The sequence below is a fragment of the Zonotrichia albicollis genome, unplaced genomic scaffold, assembly GCF_047830755.1.
Source record: "Zonotrichia albicollis isolate bZonAlb1 unplaced genomic scaffold, bZonAlb1.hap1 Scaffold_150, whole genome shotgun sequence".
Classification (NCBI taxonomy): domain Eukaryota; kingdom Metazoa; phylum Chordata; class Aves; order Passeriformes; family Passerellidae; genus Zonotrichia; species Zonotrichia albicollis.
In genome coordinates this window covers 35,813-55,594 of record NW_027428364.1, presented here as the reverse complement: position 1 = coordinate 55,594, position 19,782 = coordinate 35,813, and the positions used below count along the sequence as shown (strand labels likewise).

At 37.7% G+C, this 19,782-nt stretch overlaps 1 protein-coding gene across 2 annotated transcripts in view; it reads right to left on the bottom strand.

Annotated features, from left to right (window-relative positions):
- Positions 1-19,782, bottom strand: part of LOC102064703 (MOB kinase activator 3B) — an 87,593-nt gene that overhangs the window by 35,666 nt on the left and 32,145 nt on the right. For both annotated transcript variants that reach the window (XM_074533915.1, XM_074533916.1), the window contains exon 3: positions 14,027-14,635. In XM_074533915.1, the coding sequence (XP_074390016.1) occupies positions 14,027-14,444 (418 nt within the window). In that variant the 5' untranslated portion in view covers positions 14,445-14,635. The remainder of the gene's footprint in view (positions 1-14,026; positions 14,636-19,782) is intronic.

Here is a 19,782-nt window from a genome sequence, read left to right as displayed (position 1 = left end):
CACTTAGCCAAAGTGGTAAGCGGCACTAACTGCGAGTGGTGGAAAAACTGTTATGGTTTTTTTTTTCATCTATTTTTTTGTTTTGGCCTAAACTCTGACATATCTCCAATCATTAGTATATTGCTCCCAGTTATGCCATAAAGAATCAGCCTGTCTTAGAAAGGTTTTATAAAAGATTCAGATTTTACATTCAAGAGTGTCACTGAAAGTCAATGATATTTAGAGCCTGACTGTTTCCCCTATATTTATGAAACCAAGCCTGATGATAAAAAATATCAGGGGAAGTTGCACTACCAACAAAACACAATCCTGATACAAAAAAATATAGCTTTTGTTAATTAGCCCTATAAAAACACACATACAGAAAAACCTGCTCAAAAAATTCAAGGAAAGTCCTGTTGTCACCAGCATTCACTCTGACAATTAAAATATTTTTATGGTTTCTTTAAAGAGGAACTATTAAGACATTGTGAATGACGTTTTGTGTGCTTTAACAGCTGAGGCCTTATAAGAGGAGACATGCTAGAGTAACCTTGGGCAAATGACAGGAGAGATTAACAAGGAAAACCTTCATTTTAGATAAGGCTATATTCCATGTCATAATTTTCTCATCTTGAATACATACAACATTGCTTGCTTTATGTCAAACGTTTCAGCTCACACACAAGCAGCTGAATCCTTAGAAAGACATCCTCAGTGTCCTGCAGCCCAGTTATCTGCAGGAGGCACAAACTATGCAAAACTAAAACTTTATCTCAATGCTGGTGACAAATGTCCACATGAGTGAATAATGCTAGTTTCTTTGAGTCAACAAGGTTCAGTTGTGTTTAGGGCTTTCCTTCTTTTCTCTTTTTCTGCTGTTGGTTTATCAGAAGACAATTACCTTATTGTAATTTTTTAAAGTTTCTTGACACCTTTTGCCATGCCTTGGGACATTTATAGAAGTCTGAAATCTCTGTGGCATAAATGTATCATGTTAGTTAACTGATATTCAATCAGCTCCAATTACAACACAACCTGAATACTAAAATTATCATTGCTTTTTGCTCAAAAATTTTGGGTCTGGCTGTGACTGCTACTGTGACATAAAATGTTTTCAACATATGCCTGCCCAAGGACAATTTATCATCTTCTCTTTTCTTTGCCAGGAAAATTAATGCAGAAATTCTCAATGCAGCCCAAAACAGTAGAAAATTGAAATGCATAAAATAGGGAGTCACCACCAAGATAAAACAGTAGTAAGATTGTGATTTGTGAGATTTTCATTCTTAACAGAATTCCCCAAGTCAGAGAATATTTTGACTCCTCCAAGACAATCTCTATCATGCAGATTGCTGGAAACTGGGAAATAGCATATTTCCCTTTCCCTTTCTTACACTGAACAATTAACATTACCTGTTTGGCTGAATGGACCTTTGCTTTGACCTTTACAGACTTGCTTCTTCAGATTGTGTATTTAAAAGCCAGGGATCTCGAAACAAACGTTCAAATTGTGATCTTATGGGTCCAGAGTAAACAAACACCTGGCCAAAATCTTTCTGTTTGATCTACAATTTTAATCCTCCCAGAAAATGCATCAAGCATTCTCTTGGAGGGCTAGAAATGCATGGGATTTGGAGTCTTTCTAAAGCCTTTCAGTTTTCATTTTCTTTACTCCTGCATATACGGAGCTATGAGTTTAGGAATAGGTAAAGAGTACGCTTGGCATCACTGCCACTACCATGCATTTGTGACCTGTTTCTGGATCCGCAAACAAACAAAAAAACAAACAAAACGCAATTCAAGAAAAATAATTTTTACTTAGAATTTCCTACCTGAACAGCTACTTACACACTATGTAGACTACTTTGGTTACCTGAGATTTGGCCTTCAATTTGACAAGTGAAATAGTACCATTTACCATGCCTTATAGGGCTCTTGAACAATTACACCTCATTTAAAAAAACCAAACAAAACCAAGCCTTAAAAATCCAAAAGAAAGGCAGTCAAGAAACGCAACTAATTCTAAAGCATATAAATTCTAAACAGATGTGTTGTCATAATACCTAAATATTCATTGGCACTTTTCTAAAAGATATTATGTCATCCAGCATGTGATTTGGACGTGTTTCTCCTGCTTAGTACTATAGTCAGCTTCAGGGATTTTGTCTAGTAGAGGACTGAATTTTGTCTGTTAAGTCTGGTTAGAGTCAATGCTGTACAAATTGACAGCAAAAATCACTATTATTTCACCATGCTAATGTTGACAGTATACATTCATTGGTCAACTATAATGTTTCTCAGTTCACCTGAACATCATCTTTTTAAATGAAAAGATACTTCTTTCCATATCCAGATGAGAGGTTAGTCTATCAAAGATATGCTGTTCATTGTCCTCCCCTTCCCCTCTAACTATTAATTGACTTTGATTATTCCTTTCTCGGTTATCTCTGATTCCTGCTGATTACTCAGCAACCATCCTTTTGTTTCTAAATGAGTCAAAGTGCCACTGATTCACATTATGAGAAGCAAATGCAAGTTTCCACTGCATATTTTCAAGCATATGAAATGACACTGCCGTCCTGAAATTCCTAGACGTGATTCACTGTGAGTTGGAAAGAAATAAAAAATCCCCTGTGTCAGCACTGTCAGTAAAGCCTGTTTCACTCCATAGTGTTGCTGAGAGGCTCTCAGCATTTGTAAGGTCTTTCCTAATCTTTGAGTTTCCTGCAAGTGTTATTTTCTGCTCAGTAATACAAAACAGTCACTGAACAGGTATCACATATACCCCCTATTACAAGCATTCTAAGCATGACTCAGAGGATTTTCCAAGTGAAGCTAACGTCTGGAATGGGAGACACATGAAACACTATGTTTCATCTGTGTGTCTAGGAAATTCCTATGTTCATTTGCACAGGGAGGAAGCTACAGCTGTGGAAAATCATCTGCTGGACAGCATCTTGGGTGAGTCTTCAGGGAAAAGGAAACTATTTAGGCCTTGACTTTTGTGGTTTTTCTCTACTGGAAAACAATTCTTCCAGGTTAAATGTGTAATCAAAAATTGTGTAATGACTTGCGGTTTCATATAAACAGTGTCAGGCACTAAAAATTATTTTATATTTTCACAGTCCACAATATGCACATGTAAGTTTTGTGGCACTGTAACGGAAGAATTTGTATTATAAAGGCTGTTTAATCCCTGTGACACAGAGCTTACAACTCAGGCCAAGAATGACTGTCAGGCTGCAGAGCCTTTCTCTGGGGAGCCTGTCACTAATGTGAGTTACAGGGTAGTAACAGTTGTCTGGTGTCTCTCAGTCACTGCTTAGGCACACAGAGCCGACATTGAACACTAGGGTAGGAGAAGGAAAGTTTATTGCCTCAATACAGCTTATGCAGACCTATCCACATCCACATGGCTTGCAGAAGGTAACAGAGAAAGCAACTGTTTACATTATTTCTTTTACTCATCAGCTCTGTTTGTAGTTCAAGCATTTGACCCTGCCACAGATACATTTACAAGATTGGCTTTAATATTTTGGCTTTGAACACCAAAAAGCATATGCAGGATGCACTTTTTTTTTTTCTCTGCAAGTAGTTTCTGGAATGTGTTGGTTGATGGTTTTCAATCAAAACTGCTCAGCTAACAGTCAGTTACAGCATTAAGAAGAGAATGAAAGAGAATTATTAAATTCCAGATTCTGTTGTATATCTGTGCAATTCCAGTCAAATAGAAAGCAGATTTTCATGAGGTAACTATCCATAGTTACCTCTGCACAGAGGTAACTTATGGATAGATTAGAGACTGTAGAAGAAATTCTACAGCACTTAAAAACCATGACCCTGTGAAGTTGTACACCTCTCATGAACAATCACAGGTTGGTTTTTTAAGGAGCAAGAAAGCAAGTCACATAGAAAGGCCTGTGCTGGTGGACTGGGAAAACATAGCTCCCAGTTACCAAAGTCTCAACACCAATTAGCTCTCACCACCTACAGACATTCCTTATATTGGTCATCTTTATAGAAGTGTTTGCATTGCTGCTCTGAAAATTCAAGGCTTCTGCTTTGATTTTTCCAGGACATTGAAAAGGTGTAAGAAGGCATTTTATGCTTCCTTGGATAGACCCATAAATGCAGAAAGGAATAACCTGCCAAAGCTTCTAAGTTTTGTTTAGGTTTTCTGAAGTCAGGCAGTCCCCTGGCACATAACAGGTTTCCATGCTAGAACCACAGCACAGATTTGCCCTATCAAAGCATGGAGCATAAGCTGGTGAGTATCCATTTTTGTTGAGTTGTTCTAGTGTTTTCAGTTACTTTATTTTCTACCATTCAGTATGGACCTATGCATAGTTCAAAAACTTTTCAGCTATATACTTTTCAAAGTTTCCATTAGCTAGGAAGTTGTAGAAAACCTGTCTTGGGAGTACTACAGGACTGCCAGCTACTATGAACAATTCTATGTTCAAACACCATTTTTGACAGGAAAACAATTTTCCATTTTCAATTTTCCATAAACAGGGAAAAAGCTCATTACTTTAAACTCCTTACTGGAACATTAAATGAAGAAACATGTTTTACAGCAGTGTCACTAGTATTTGTGTACACAGCACCAGCTGTGAATCCTGTGTGGTAGCGATAGTTTGACAGCTATGACAAAGGCACGAATGAGCTCTTTTCCCTTAGTGAACCAATTATGACTAAACCTGCTTTTAAGAGTAATTCGGCTTCTTCTGAATGTAGCACATAAACTTAAATCTGTTCTATTTTAATGAATGGCTGAATTACTGTATCACAGTCTTGTGGCACATATACAGTAAGCCTTGGGTCCCTTTGCTAAGGACAGAGGGACAGTGAATAAGCAGAAGGTTTGTGTGGGCTGTAGAAAAGTTTTCTAATAAAATTAACATTGACCTTAACAATGCAAAGACTGGCAATGGTGCAAGACTGACGTCTGCTTTTTTCTCCTCCTCTACTTCCCAAGCAACCTAATATGTTCATGTTCAGGGTTGCATGCACTTACATTTTTCAAAAATAAAAATGTTGTTGTCCCTCCTACTTAAAGTTCTCTGTTAAGGTCCCAGGCCTCTTACAACCCTTAATAATCAATACACTAGAAAAAATACAGCTGTCTTTTTCAGAATCACATTATAGTCTAGATTTCAAGTTGCTTACCTCAAAGTTCTGAGTACCTAAGGAACAGAGTATTGACAATTCTCTGCATAAAGGAACGCAGTGGCGCACATACCACAAAAATAGTGTATACAACAACCACAGAGCTAAAGGGAAGGCACTCAGAGTGTCTGAAATGTACTCCCTTCAGAATGACCCCCATCGTCCCTACCTTTAACTTCTTTGGTATCACCTTAACACCGTAAACACACTCATGCAGAAAAGAGATATGTAAGATGCAGTTATGCAGACAAGGACTAATCATGTCATGCGCAGCAGTACCAGTGAGTGTTCAGCTGAAAACACTGACCAAACAAATATGATGCAGAAAAATCCATCCTCACAGCAACCATACTAAACTGCTTTTCTTCCTGTTATATAATATAATAATTTTATATATATATATATATATATATATAAATATATATATATATATTTGTATAGATATTGTTATATATATAACCTTCCCATTATATATATATATATATATATATATAAATATAATTTTTCTTCCTGTAATCTCTTGCTGACTTTTTTTTCTATGAGCATGTAAAGCACCTCAAGGCAGAGAACTTCTGCAGAACTAGGCACAGAAATACAATTGTCTTTTAATGGTTAACACACAAGTGACTTAATCACACCTATAAATACTCCTATTGAAAAAGTTTGATGGTTTTCTCTGTGGCATTATCAGAATGAACACTTACAGGTTATCTGAATATATAATTCTTGGCTTTGTGTTTAAAGACAAAATAATGAAATTATTTAGGTTTGAAAAGACTCTTGAGATCAAGTTGAATCATAAACCTAACACTGCCAAGTTCATCACTAAGACATGTGCCCAAGTATCTTCCACACGACATCTACACGTCTTTTAAACACCTCCAAATGATTCAACCACTTCTCTGGGCAGCTTGTTCCAATGCTTAATAATGCTTTTCATGGAACAATTTTCCCCAATATTCAATCAAAACTCCTCCTAGCACAACATGGGGCTATTTTCTCTTGTCTGGTTGCTGACTACCTGAGAGCAGCAGCTGACCCTCGCCTGGCTGCAACCTCTCATCAGGTGGCTGTAGAGAGCAATGCCCCTCTCAGACTCCTTTTCTCCAGACTAAGCACACCCAGGTCCCTCAACCACTCCACATAAGACCTGTGCTCCAGACCCTTCACCAGCCTTGTTGGCCTTCTCTGAAATCGCTCCAGCACCTCAATGTCCTTCTTGTAGGGAGAGGCCCAGAACTAGGCACGGGATTCACGGTGGGCCTCACCAGTGCCAAGTACAGGGGGAAGATCATTGCCCTGGTCCTGCTGGCCACATTATTTTTGGTTTTTAGCTGCATAATGGCTTTTTTATCCAAGTATTTTCTACATATCTGACTTTTTTCAAAAAATACCTATAAAAGACATGAGAACCTCATTTAAAAGTGACTAATAAGTTTTCTCCCTCCTAAAGTTTCTGCTCTTGCTCCATATACATAATCTATATGAATTTAGGAGGCCAAATTTCTACTTGAAAGAGGATGGAGAAACTTAAAAGAGAGTATTGACGTTTCTGTCTGAAGCAAAAATCTTCTCCTAGACTTAGGACTTCCACACTAAGCGTCACTCCAGCCACTCAACAGTGAAACCAAACTGAGGTTGTTGTTTAAACCAATTAGGACTAAATAATTTTATTTTCATGCCTCTATGATCACTCTTCATTCTGATGATTTTTACCATATATCTGGTGCAGGTGATATGTCATGTTATCAGGGCATACATCTCTTCCCTTGGCCAGACTGTGCATAAAACATGCCCCAAAGTACCAATGTTGTGCTCAGAAGATTGACCTTAAGGATGAAAATACATTTCTCAAAGTAGGGAGTACCATGAATTTTCTACAATATTTCTGAGCTTAAACAACAACTTCAATTTGGCAAAAAAACATAAGCAAGAGGTAGTAACTAAAAAAATTTATTCCTGTGAATCTTATTTTATTTGTGTTCCAAACAATGAACCAGCAAAGTCATTATGATACGTAAATTCTTCTCCTACACACATTCTGCCTCGCAGCCTGTGACACAAAGTCTTTTTTAGAAGGTTTCACATAAGAAGCTATTCTTCTTGTTCATCACAGGAAGGAATTCACACATCACTGCAGAATGCAGAGTGCTCAGTTCACAAAAACCCACTTTCCAAGGTAAAGTATGTTCAAGGTACCACATTTCCCACACTTTTTGAGTTGGGCACAAGCTCAAGCCCAGCATGCCTACTTAAACATTGTAGACATCGGCTGTGCTGTGAAGGTGGCTAAAGAGAAGAGGTTACAAGTCCAGTTAGGGTAGAAGTTGTGGTCATGGCATTGCTGAATCTCTGAGAAGCTAATTTAAGTAATTCCCACAACATACGTACTGACAATGTGCTGGAAAGCTGAATTCCTTAAGAACAAGGGAGATGGCAGATATTGGACAAACTACCCCAGTTCCTACATGGGACACCATTTCTTGTGGGTGTTCTGTACTTTTTTCTTCCTCCAAAACCAGCACCAGACTGAGCAGAAATCCTGAAACCTTTGCAGAGCCAGTTAAAACATCCCTTTCCGCTCAAATTTTCACTCCACCACCATTCATGCCACCACTTAAGTTGATTTCCTTTTATTTCCCTCAAGTTTGAGACACAGAGAATGGAGGAAGAAAGCCACCGAGACCTGCTTCTTAGTCTGTTAGCAAAAGTGCTTTGTAGCCCTTAATGACTACCACAATACTGAAAACATGTCACACTAAGCATCAGACTCCCAGTACACATTCTCCAGGTGAGACAGCATTCCTTCATACCAGCAGAGCCAAATCCTTCTCATGGAAAAGCAGAGAATACACTAATAAATTTGCACTTACTTTCTACTGCACATATTTTCTTCTATCATCAAAACTAGATTGCAGAATGGGTTAATTCATATGTCTGAGCTGGCAGTGGACCTTTAGGTACCTCAAATGATACACAGAGCAACAGACCAAGGGGATACACTGAGGAAGGCTTGTCAGTGATATGGCTTCAGGACCAGACTACTGGTCTAGACTACTCCCAAGCTTCAGTCCCTATTATTGTAAAAGTAGAATACTTAAACTAATCAAGGCATTTTAGATATCAGATACAAATAGGGAATCAAATTCCTCCAAGATATAATCAGTCAGCAAGAAAGTAATTCAATGCCAAGAAGACCAGATTGCTAACTGCTAAACTGCATCACTCACCATCCAGATGGACTTAATGCAATTTTCATCAATCTTTTGTGATGATACTCTTGAAGCATGCTAGGTTTGTGGGCTGGTTCATATGCCAGCTTAGGTTACTTTGAATCACCTGTTAGATCCTGAACGACAGGGGCAGGAAAAAGGTGCGAGGAGGAGGAAGCTCAGATGTGCAATCTAATAGTAAAATATCTACCTGATATTTTCCAAGCACATATATTTCAAGACACCAAACTCTCTAAGAGCATAGCTGTGCTGCTGCTATAACATTCGTATAGGCACAGTATTCATAAAGTTTAATAACTGACAAAAAAGCTGTAGCCATAGGACAGTCTGTATTTTGCAGAATTTTCTTTATGTCATTGACATAAATAATTCAAAGCTCTTGTCAGGCACATCCATGTTGAAGGAATGACCAAGAAAGGGCAGTAACAGGGACAAGCAGGTAAACCTTACAAAATAAAACCCTTCCACAGACCAAATCCATCAATAATTCACAAAGGTGCAAAGATCAAGCAGAAAGAATTGTTTGGATTTTACATTCGTCTTCAGGTGGTAGACTACAGCTGCATGCATCTAGGACTGGGTGACTGAATTACCAGTTAACAGACAGCAATCTGACTTCCCTTTGGTCCCTGGCAAAGCTTTGTCTTAAAAAAAATGGAAACATACCAGCTATAGAGATTGTATATTTTTCATTGTGGGGTGGGTGTGCATGAAACAATGGCAGCTCCTAGATAGTGCAATTGCAACAGCAGCAAAAAAATGAATAAAAAGTGTGTGCAGGAAATGCCAGCAAGCACCACTTTGCCCACACTATGGACACTTCCTCGTACTTTGGAACAGGAATAAGACAGACATAACTGTAAGAAAAGAAAACTGTAGAAAATTCCACAATAATAACTGTAAAAAATTCTACAATACCACAATATTAGGAGGAAACCATAGAAAAATTTGAATCATATCTACAAAGGCCCTCCAGAATCTTGGTCTGCTTTAGTAGGTGAATTGTTGTGACATACTAGGCTCCTTTCTTTGAAAGCAGCATCATACACATGCTCTGTGCAAAACCTGAAGCTGTTAGATACCAAAATTTGCTAGCCAAGCATGGAACAGCCAAAGTATTGATAAAGACACATTAATTTTTCAGCTGAAGTCCTAGGTTTTAAATATGTTTGATGTATTTTTATTTTGATCAGCCATAACTAGGCTATTTGATTAATTAATAACTTTTAAAATCCTCCTATACAAGAACTCTTATACCTTAAAAGTGATTTTGTACATCCTTTAAATGTCAAACTGTGGTTTCTTAAACTGCTTAATCAGGTTTCAATAAATTTAGCTCATTTAGTTCTTTAGGCAGCCTGGCAGTGCTGAAATTTGAATTAAGAATCACAGAATATTTAAAGCTAGCACTGGTTTTGGGAAGTCTGCATCCCATCAGATTAGGTTGCTTGGGGCATTATTCTGCCTGGTCTTGCAAACCCTGAAAGATGGAGATGGCACAACCTTTGTTCTCTCTCAACTACTTTTCTTCAATTTTCTTCTTCTTCTCCTTTCCCAATTTTCTTCATTGGGAAAAAAATTTCATTATGTCAAGCCAGAAAAGAAGTCAATTTTCTGTTAGTTTCAGCAACATTTTCTGCTGCTTGACCATCTTCTCATTTCAATCTGTGGACCAGATGAAGAAATCATGTGGTGATGTTCTTTGGCCTGTGTTATGCTGGTGTTCAGATTAGAATAAATGACATAATACCCTGTGGCCTTAAATTTCTGTGTATCTTTCCCAGTAACTCTTACAACAGAAAAAACCTCAGCATACCAACAATACATAATTATTCTCATTTTATGGCTGCAATGAGTACAGGAAAGAACCTAAAGCAAATTGTTTTATCATGTTTTGAAATCAGAATTTAAAGGGAGCACATAAAAATAGAATTCTTCTGTAAGAATTCTTTCCAATAAAAAATTCTTTCTTAGCTCCTTTTTTGAGGTTGCCAAAACTACTCATTTGGTGAAAGCTGATACAGTTCAACAAAAAGTGCATCTTTTCCTAGGATCTACTGCTTTCCATTCCAAATTATTTCTTCAGCCTGTTTACCAAAGGCTGAGAAATATATTCCTTGAAAAGTGTCAAACAGTGAGACTAGTAGGTGCGCTAAAGAGCAACTAGTACTTACCAAAGAATTTACTCTAAAGCTAAATAAACACCAGGCACATTACAAAAACTAATTTTGGGGATGGATAGATTCAGCAGTGGCTGAGCAGGTGTACAGACTCTGTTCTATTCCTGCATTCTCACCCATTAAGGACATAAGAACATAATCATGAACAATCTTCTACAGAAGGTGAGGCCATTTTATAAAAACAGTCGTTCAAGGTTTGCTATACAAAGAAGTGGTCTTGATATTCAGCACCTGCTTTTATCACCTGCACACAATTCTTGACAGTTCTTTTTCCATGCAACCAGCTCCCTGTAACTGGGAGAGTGGCTGAGGGATGAGGCTCTTTATCATAAAATGAATAAACCAGAAGGACAGGGGAAAGCAGAAAGGAAATCAGATCACATCAGACCACAGATGACTGGTAAGAGGCCATAGGCCATTGTGCCAGTACAAACACTGACAAGGTTAAATATAACATTTATAACAATTTATAACTCAATTGCATTTGTGGGTTTTTTTTGTTGGGTTTTTTTTTTGTTTGTTTGTTTGGTTGGTTGGTTTGGTTTTCTTTTTGTTTGGTTGGTTTTTTTTTACCACTGAGGAAAACCACCACCACAAAATGAAGATCCCACCAAACCTTGCTATCCCTACTCTGAAATTTTTTCCTTGAAACTAGCTCCTGAGTGAAAGCTGCACTTAATTACAGCTCTTGAAATCCTTCTTTAGATAGTTTGCATAAGACATGCTAAATGAAAGAGGAAAAGTTTAATAGGATTAAGCTGAGAAAAGTGTGTTCAGGGTTTCTGTGAACAGCACTTACTAACCCAGCTCTGGATCTCCTCATTAAACTTATCTGCTAATGAAAAAGTCAGCCCAAATACCATCCACTGGACACATTTTTTTTCCTAGAACAATTATCTTTAGACTAGAAAGATTCAAAGCAATGAAGCAATCTCTAATTTACAGCCACTCAACACTTTAAAACTGTTGTCCTATTAGTAAGGTCATATATAAGCCTGTTTTGTTTTCTGAGTATATCATCTTTCAAGATTTATTTCAGCTGCTGTGAAGAATGAAGAATTGTCATACTCATCACCATTAATTTATGTGAATTAAAACAGATATTTTAATTAGCACTATGCCTATGGTGCATAGGCTAACCAAAAGGCTGCTGCAGAACAGATAGGAATAAACAGTATCTAACACAGCAACAAAGGTTCCCTCTCTGATCACTTGTGAAATGCAGCACAGGTAACAATACACATGTTCAGTGAATTTCATTCAACAGCTTTATAATGCAGTACTCAGATAGGTTTACAGGTAGTATCACATCCAAATTTGGGACTGATATGAAAATCGGCCAAAAATATTCTTTTGAAAGGCAACTTACCCCAGGAACAGATCCAAACTTCCCTTTGCATGTTTTGAGTCCCTAAATAGGGACTTGCTCACATAAGAGATACCCAGAATACTAAATTCAACATACCATGTGTTTGTCCCTGAATTGAAAGATCTAAAGCCTCCCAAACAATTTTATCAACATTTTCATATGGAAAGTGGTTAATCAAAAAGAAAATGAGAAATATGCAGGGGGCCAGCATGGTATTTGCAGCAAAGGCTGAAGAGGATGCAAGAGAGAAACAGGGGTACAAGAACTGCTCTAATAATGCTCTAAAGGTATCTACAGAATCTCTTTACAAGACTGTCCAATCATCTCAGTCTGTAATATGAATACAGCAAAGTCCAATACAAGCAGACTTGTCCCTTTCCTTTGGATCAATTCAGAGTAAGACAAAGATTTTTATGAACATTGGGCTTTCCTGTTTTTACTTTTATCAGAGTCCAGCCCCATTTTAGAGACCAGACATCTTTCCCCTCCATCAGTTGTTTCATGTTTGACTTAATTGACAACAGCAGAAGCAGCTGGGAGAAGTAGACTGAGAGTATTTACTGATGTCATTCTTAGCTTACAATAAGTAAACCATCAGGACAAAAGTTCCTTCAGAAGTGTCTTATTGCAAATATAATGGTGGAGCATCTAGGGCTGAATGCTTGTGTGTTAGAGATTATTAGCTGGTTCAGTAAAACCCATCAGCACACCAGCTGTGCTACCTGTTCCCCATATCTGCTGACAAACACTTTCTACATATGCAAATCACACAAAAAAAGAACAATACTGGAATACTCCAAGGCAGAAATTTGGTATAACAAAAGCCTGCAGAAATACCAGTGGAAGCAAAATCATCTATTTCTCAGCACCTTCAGACAATCTTCAACTCCAAAAGTCATTTACCCTGAAGAAACAAAAGCAATTAGTGCTTGAGAAAACAAACCCATTTTTCACTCACAAAAAATATATGATACTGCTTCTTCTGATATCATCCTTCTTCTTGCCATGTTGTCAAAGTCCAGATTAACAATGTAATTAATGCATCCTTTCTACCTATTAAAGTAGTACAGAAAAGTGATAGAAACTATGAAACAAACCACAGATTTGTCCAGATAGACAGCCATCAAGTCCAAGTGTAAGGTATTTCAAAGGTCTGGAAACACTGATAGACGCAGACTCTCGATGCATGATCTACCAATTAGTCGCAGGACCTAGCTGCCTATATAAACTCCAAAATACTGGGCTGAGCTTATCTAAACATATGGCATTCTTCCTGTTTGTTACTCATCTGGGCCAAGTAGTACATAACAACTTACATTTCTTACAGAAAGCCCCCAGCTTTTACATTTGAAAGCAGTAAACCATTAATTAAAATTGCTAAAAATCAAGCAAGTACATTTTGAAAGCATAACATTTTTGTTGTTGCATGCAGCCATAGGTAAATATTTATGCTGTCAGCACTATGCAATGCATTCTTCCACTTTCAGCAAGGATACTTCAACCTACTTGTGCCACTCTTCAGAGAGAATATTATAGAAGGAAATACGTGAAGCTGTTAACAGCTCTCTCATCTAGGCTGTCTGCTTAAATAATAACAATGCTTATTAGTTATATGTAGTACTGAAAACAATACTTTGGAGAATAATTCACAACCTCTGAGTTTTTGACGAGAAATCAAGAGAGGGTGGGAGAGCTAAGTTCATTGCATTCTTGATTCTCCACTGTCTTGTACATAAATGTACACTATGAGAGCAGTCTGACCAGTTTTGCTTTCCATCCATTCTGTATGTAAGTAGCTGGCCAAAGTGCAAAGCCATACAAATTTGATTAATTTTCAAGAAGTTATTAATGCAATGCTGATCACCCTCAGTGATTAACCTGAGGAATCATTAGGGATAAACGTTTAAGGCTAACAAACACTATCATACCTAGAAACCATAGTTAACATTTCATGAACTACATACTATTTCTGATCCCTCCTACTCCTCACTGCTGTTCAACAGCTTTTATATCCCTAAATATGTGGGAAGAGAACATGCTTAGTACAAGAATGAAAGGCAGTTTATGCTTTAGGACCTCTTCCTTACACTTACCTACACTTGTGGGAAATATATTCTCATTGTTGATTTGCACCTCAATCCAGTCCATGAGAAGATTCATATATTGGGGTGCAGGCAGTGCTGTGGGCTTCTTGTACTTCAAGTCATCCTGCCACCGATACTCGTACTTGGGGCCTCCAGACATCACTGGGCAACTCCTCTCTGTGCAGAACTCACAGATAGTCCCATAAATGAGGTTGATCCTGTTGAAGAAGTCGACAACATGAACAGCCACCCAGTCATTCTGGTCTTCTCCACTGGGCAACTGCACAGCTGCTTTCAAGTCCACACCTGAGTTGAGAGATGCCTGCGCTCGTTTGTGAAGTTCAAACCTCTGGGTTCCAGGCTCAAACTTGCGTTTTGGGCGGAAAGTCTTATCTTTATTAAAGACTTGCTTGAGTGCTATGGACATGTTTGTTAATCTTCTGCACTGAAGTAGCTGGCAGGAAAGCACGTCTGAGATTTAATGCAAGTGTCTGGAAACAGCTGCTCTCTATCACAGGCTTTCCAGGCCCTGGTCTTTTTCCCAGAGAAGCTTGCATCAACTTCAGAGAAATTTATCAGCTCTTCCTCTTGAAAGCCCCCCTGAAAGGCTTCATTTCCCTAAGGATACAGAAACAATACACATCAATGGCAAATTCAAGTCTGGTCCCATCAGTTTGTTACTGTTTTACCAGAATTTTCTAGCAATTATAAGATGAAATATAATGTGTAATATGCTAGCCTTAAGAACTGCCCAACCCCTAACTAGAAGACTTAATTTTTTTTAAGTGACTCATTTTTTGAAGTATTAAGGAATTAACTTCTCTGTTCTTTTAAAATATCTACCCAAATAGAGGCTCTTAAGTTATAAAGATGGGAATTCAATAAATCTTGTACGATATTCAAATTTTAAAACCAACTTTTTCACTTTGCCACATTTTTACAGCCACTGTATAACATTTAAATGTGCATATAAGTCAAGTAGGAAAAAAATTGTGACCATTTAGAATCTTTATCTAACTGCTCCTGGAGCTACCAATGGGGCCTCTAAGCATTTGCCATAGCTTCAGTGCTCATCTCTGTGGCAAAAAGAAATCAGCAAGCAAAACTTATCCATATTTGTTCTCTGTTTTAAATTACTGAGGTGTTCACTTTTGCACACCACATAGAACCAAATAAGAAGGATAACTATGGTATCACACAGAAATAATTCCTGTTTCCCACAAAACTGTATGGAGTTTGTTACTTTTATTGACCCACCTTCAGAAATTCAGTAGTGGACTTAGATTTTTATTGGACTGTGTAGAACTATTAGCAATTGTGAAGCCACCACTTTTTTATAGCTCTATTAATCTTCTTTACAGGGGAATACTTGGCATTGCCCTTACAAAAGCAAGAGCATAGACTTTGTGTTGTTCCATCTAACCTAAGCTGGCAGTGGAATGGTTCCAACAGTGAGCCTGACAGAACAAATAAATTGCTGCATTACAGCTTTGTTTGCTCTCATATATGTACAAGAAAGAAAGTATATTATCACTAAATGTATACGCTTAGGAGTGACAGTATAGATAGGCGCTGCTTCAATTAGACTTTTGTTTTAGTACTAATGATTTTGTGAATAAATATAGAGAATAAGCATTTCATTCTGTGCAATACTTAAATTAAATAACACAATATATCTTAAACCTGCATAGCAATACAAAAATCCTCCCCTATTAGTGGCCAATTCTTATGGGATTGTCTGCGTTCCACTGTTTCCCTTAACCAAAATAATGTCCACAAAAATTTTACTAGGCAGTGTGTGCCTAGCAATAAATTCTTCTGAAGACAGCTGCCTAAGGCTTTGCTGAGGGGCAAAAAGGAAGAGAAAAAGGTGTTGCTTTCTTCTTAATATCCACAAGAAAGTAACACCTACCTTAGCAAAGAGAAATTTGGTGTGCTAGACCCCGTGTCCACACAATAGGATGTAAGTGCCACAAAAAAATCCTCTTCTAAATATGTGAAAGACTAGCATGCAAGCTAATTTGTTGGCAAGCAGCAGTCACATGGAATCAGCAGAGAAGTGCTTGCTTTAACTTTTCCTGATGGCATGATGGAGGGATATTCCAATCATTACCTTATAAACAGTCATTTTTCCATATCTGCAAAATCCAAGAAATCTTGGAATTAGCTCCAGGGAGATTATAGTCATATCTGACATGCCCCTTGATCTCTATTCAAAGACTGAGATCCTGAATATTCCAGTCCAGAAATTCTTTCCCTGACAAAGATCAGGGAAAGAAGACTTTAAACAAAAGTAGCCTTGGAACAGTTAAGTGCCATTGGCAGGAAATGAAGATACTTTTAAACAGCCAACTTTGCCCTACAATTTGTTGCTAGTTACTAAGACCCAAAACTTCCAGCCTCAAATACTCTGCGGCAGCCATCTGTTTATTTAAAAGCCCTTAAAAACACAGGTGAGTATTGCTGCACAGACTCAGCCTGTGACTGACACACCTGAAGATGGCATGGAGCCAATGTCCCAGTTTGCAATAATAAGCAGGTTAAGTCCAGAATTTTACAGCTCACTAATAGCTGTAAAAGCTCATTAATACACCTGGTGCTCTTATGTGGTTTGACTCCCCTCATCACCTGCAAATATTCATCAGAATATGCAAGGATTTTTATTTAAAACAACAAGCTGAGCAGCAAATAAAACTCAACTTCAAAAGAGTCACTTTGAAACACAGTACTCACTGCAATTAAAGCTCCTTCAAGAAAAACAGAACACACTGTATTTTATAAGCTATTTTCTACTAAATATGCAAACAAAATGAATCACATTAAATACTGTTTCCCACTCTCCTCCATATATTTGGGAAATCTGCATAAAATTAATTGATTCAGAGAAAATTCAACCAAAACACTCAGCAAACAACTCATTATCTCAAGTCTTATGTTGATGTTGAAGGTCTCTGTGGAAGCACACACACATTCTGGTCAAATTCACCTCTAAGACTCATCCAAAAAATTATTCTACTGTGCAGCCAGATGAAACTGCTCTTTAACTCACCAGGCCAGAAATGAGAACAAGCAAGAATTTCCTATACATTTTGTGACTGGAGAATCTTCTGTTCAGTATCCTGCAATAAAAGCCAAGGCTGTTCCTCTTTCATCTTCCTGTAACTTTACAAAATACAAAAGTACAAAACTTGTATCTCACTGTTTAACTTCTCTAAAGAGATACAGCTCTGCTAAGAGCTTATTTTTTCCCTCTTTCTCTATTTAGAAATATGACTGAAGACTGTGCAATGCTAGGGGACGAACAGACTTGCTTTCTCATGTAGCCTCACATTCAAGAATGAAAAATAGGAAATTATAAGACCTGACCTTCACAAAATACTGCAGTGAATCAACCCTATGAAATATGGGGGGTTTTTTGCATGCTGGTTCTTGATGGTATTTGCTATCTAATTAACCATTATCTTTACTCAAAAGCTAACAGAAATGAATAAAGAAATAAAAATGTAGGCTTTTGTAAACATTTGCAAACATTACCACTACTTCCTTGGAATAAAGAAGCTTTTCCTTTATTGACAGGAGACAAAGGAGCAGGCTCACCTTATTTTCAGTAGTGTTCAAGCACAGGCATTTTAGGTTTGGATCCTTCAGAGGCTGATGCTAATGGGAGAACTCTACACAAAATCATTGTGCTCTAAGACCATCTTTTCTGCTTAGGCAATAAAGTGGCTGGTGTTAATGACAGGATGGCCACTCCTTTGCTGAGGCCTGATTCACTAATCCGTTTCAGGAACTCAATTACCTTGAGACTTCCAGCACTCCCTGCACTGCGCTTGAATCAACAATCATGACAAGTTTTTCATTTCATCCTAAACCACATACTGTCAATTAAAACTTTGTATCTTTGTATGGGACAACTTAATAATCAAAGCTATTGCTTCAAAATTGCATAACATCAGCAAAAATGAAAACTCATCAGATAGCTTCAACAACAAATGATAAACAAAATCTCACCATTTTTAAAGCACTGAGAATGTAACTTGCTTTTCCAGTCATCACATTCATTTCTATGACAGTTTTCACCCTACAAGAATGAAAAATGCTTCCAGTTTCATGATCTCAACTGGTCTTGGGGGAATTGCATCAAATCTGAAACACTGCAGACAATGTGATATGGGTCACGCTGAATCACAACTCCTTGAAACCTGTGGTACAGTAGCACCCACTCTCATTCCACATAAAACCAAATTTGTCTCTTGGTAAGAGATACTTTGCAGTTTACTGTTACAGTAATGCCAACAGAACTGCTCCTGATTTATACTTGTGTCAAAACTGATAAAAACTGGCTTCTAGTCTTTTATGACAGGTTTTAGTTATACATAAAGGCATAAAGAATAACTCATGGTTATCACTCACGGTATTTGGCTTAATGGTATACTGGAACAGTGTCCTGCACATCCCTCTGAACTAAATGACTATCCTGGTATGGGCAGCTCAGAGAGGTAATTCCTCCCAATGATTTAGTTTCTCTTTTTCTTCAGAGCAATGTATTCCTGGGACAGTCACCAACATCTTGTCCTGGTGGACTATTCCAAAGCATGTATAATGCAGCTGGGTGAATTCCCTTGCTGGGGAAATTACCATTCTCAGAGCTATGCCTGAGAATGGTAAACACAGATGTGGAGATGGTCTCAGGACAGCCAGATCTCATAAGCTTCATCCATGGCATCAGCACCATAGCGACCAACTCTGTCCTCCAGTTTGTGCACAGACGGAGACAGAAACTTTGCCCAAAATCACGTATATCAACATCTAGAAATAATAAACCAGTCCTACTGATGCAGATACCATTAAAAAAAAAAAAACAACAAACACACATCATGATCAGCATCATATCAGAGTCACTGCTGCGTTAAAAGCATACTGTATACTTTCTCCACATATTTTCTATTAAATCACAGGGAACAAGAATGTTAAATGACACACTGTTTCTAGACACATACCTTTCATCATGATATTGTAGGGAGAGTTACACAAGCTTTAGAAGTCTGCTGGGAAGGTAGCTAATATAAATCCTCTTTTATTAAACCAGACAGTGAGGAAACATTACTTCTCCAAGAAAAAGCACACACAGAGATGATTATCCAGCAATGCACAATGTGAAAACCAACTCTGCATCAGCTCGCTTCTACATTTTTATATTCTTCTTTTTAAAATCTAAGTCTCCACTCCTCATTCTATCAGGAATGATACTGGTTGAGTGGCAATTTCCTTTCCTCTAAAACTGCTGGGATTACTTTGTGCTAGTAACCAAAATAATGACCTGCAGACTCAAGTCACTCAGGTGGATTAGAAAGAAGCCTTCTCACAGTCAGAAACACTTCTAACATATAACTATATGCATTCATTTGACATGCAATAACTGCCTTACTCTCTGTCTGGCATGGGGAAAAAAAGGAGCAAGACATTTTGCAAGACTAGCAAAAAACCACAATTGTAAACAATCACAGGAATCAGCATATTGTTTCCATAATGAAAGTATTAAGGCCTAATGGAGAAAATATAAATAACCTTTGATACTTTTCTAAGGTAGAAGGCTGGAAAGGAAAAGCAAGATACAACGGATAGCTGTCCATAAAATGGTGTGCTTTAAAAATGAATGCAGCTATGAAACAAGAGAAAAATAGTTGCTAAATTGGATCAGCCTGAAATAAATTATTTATGGCTCTTAAAAATACTGAGGTTTTCATCGGGATAAAATTGAATAA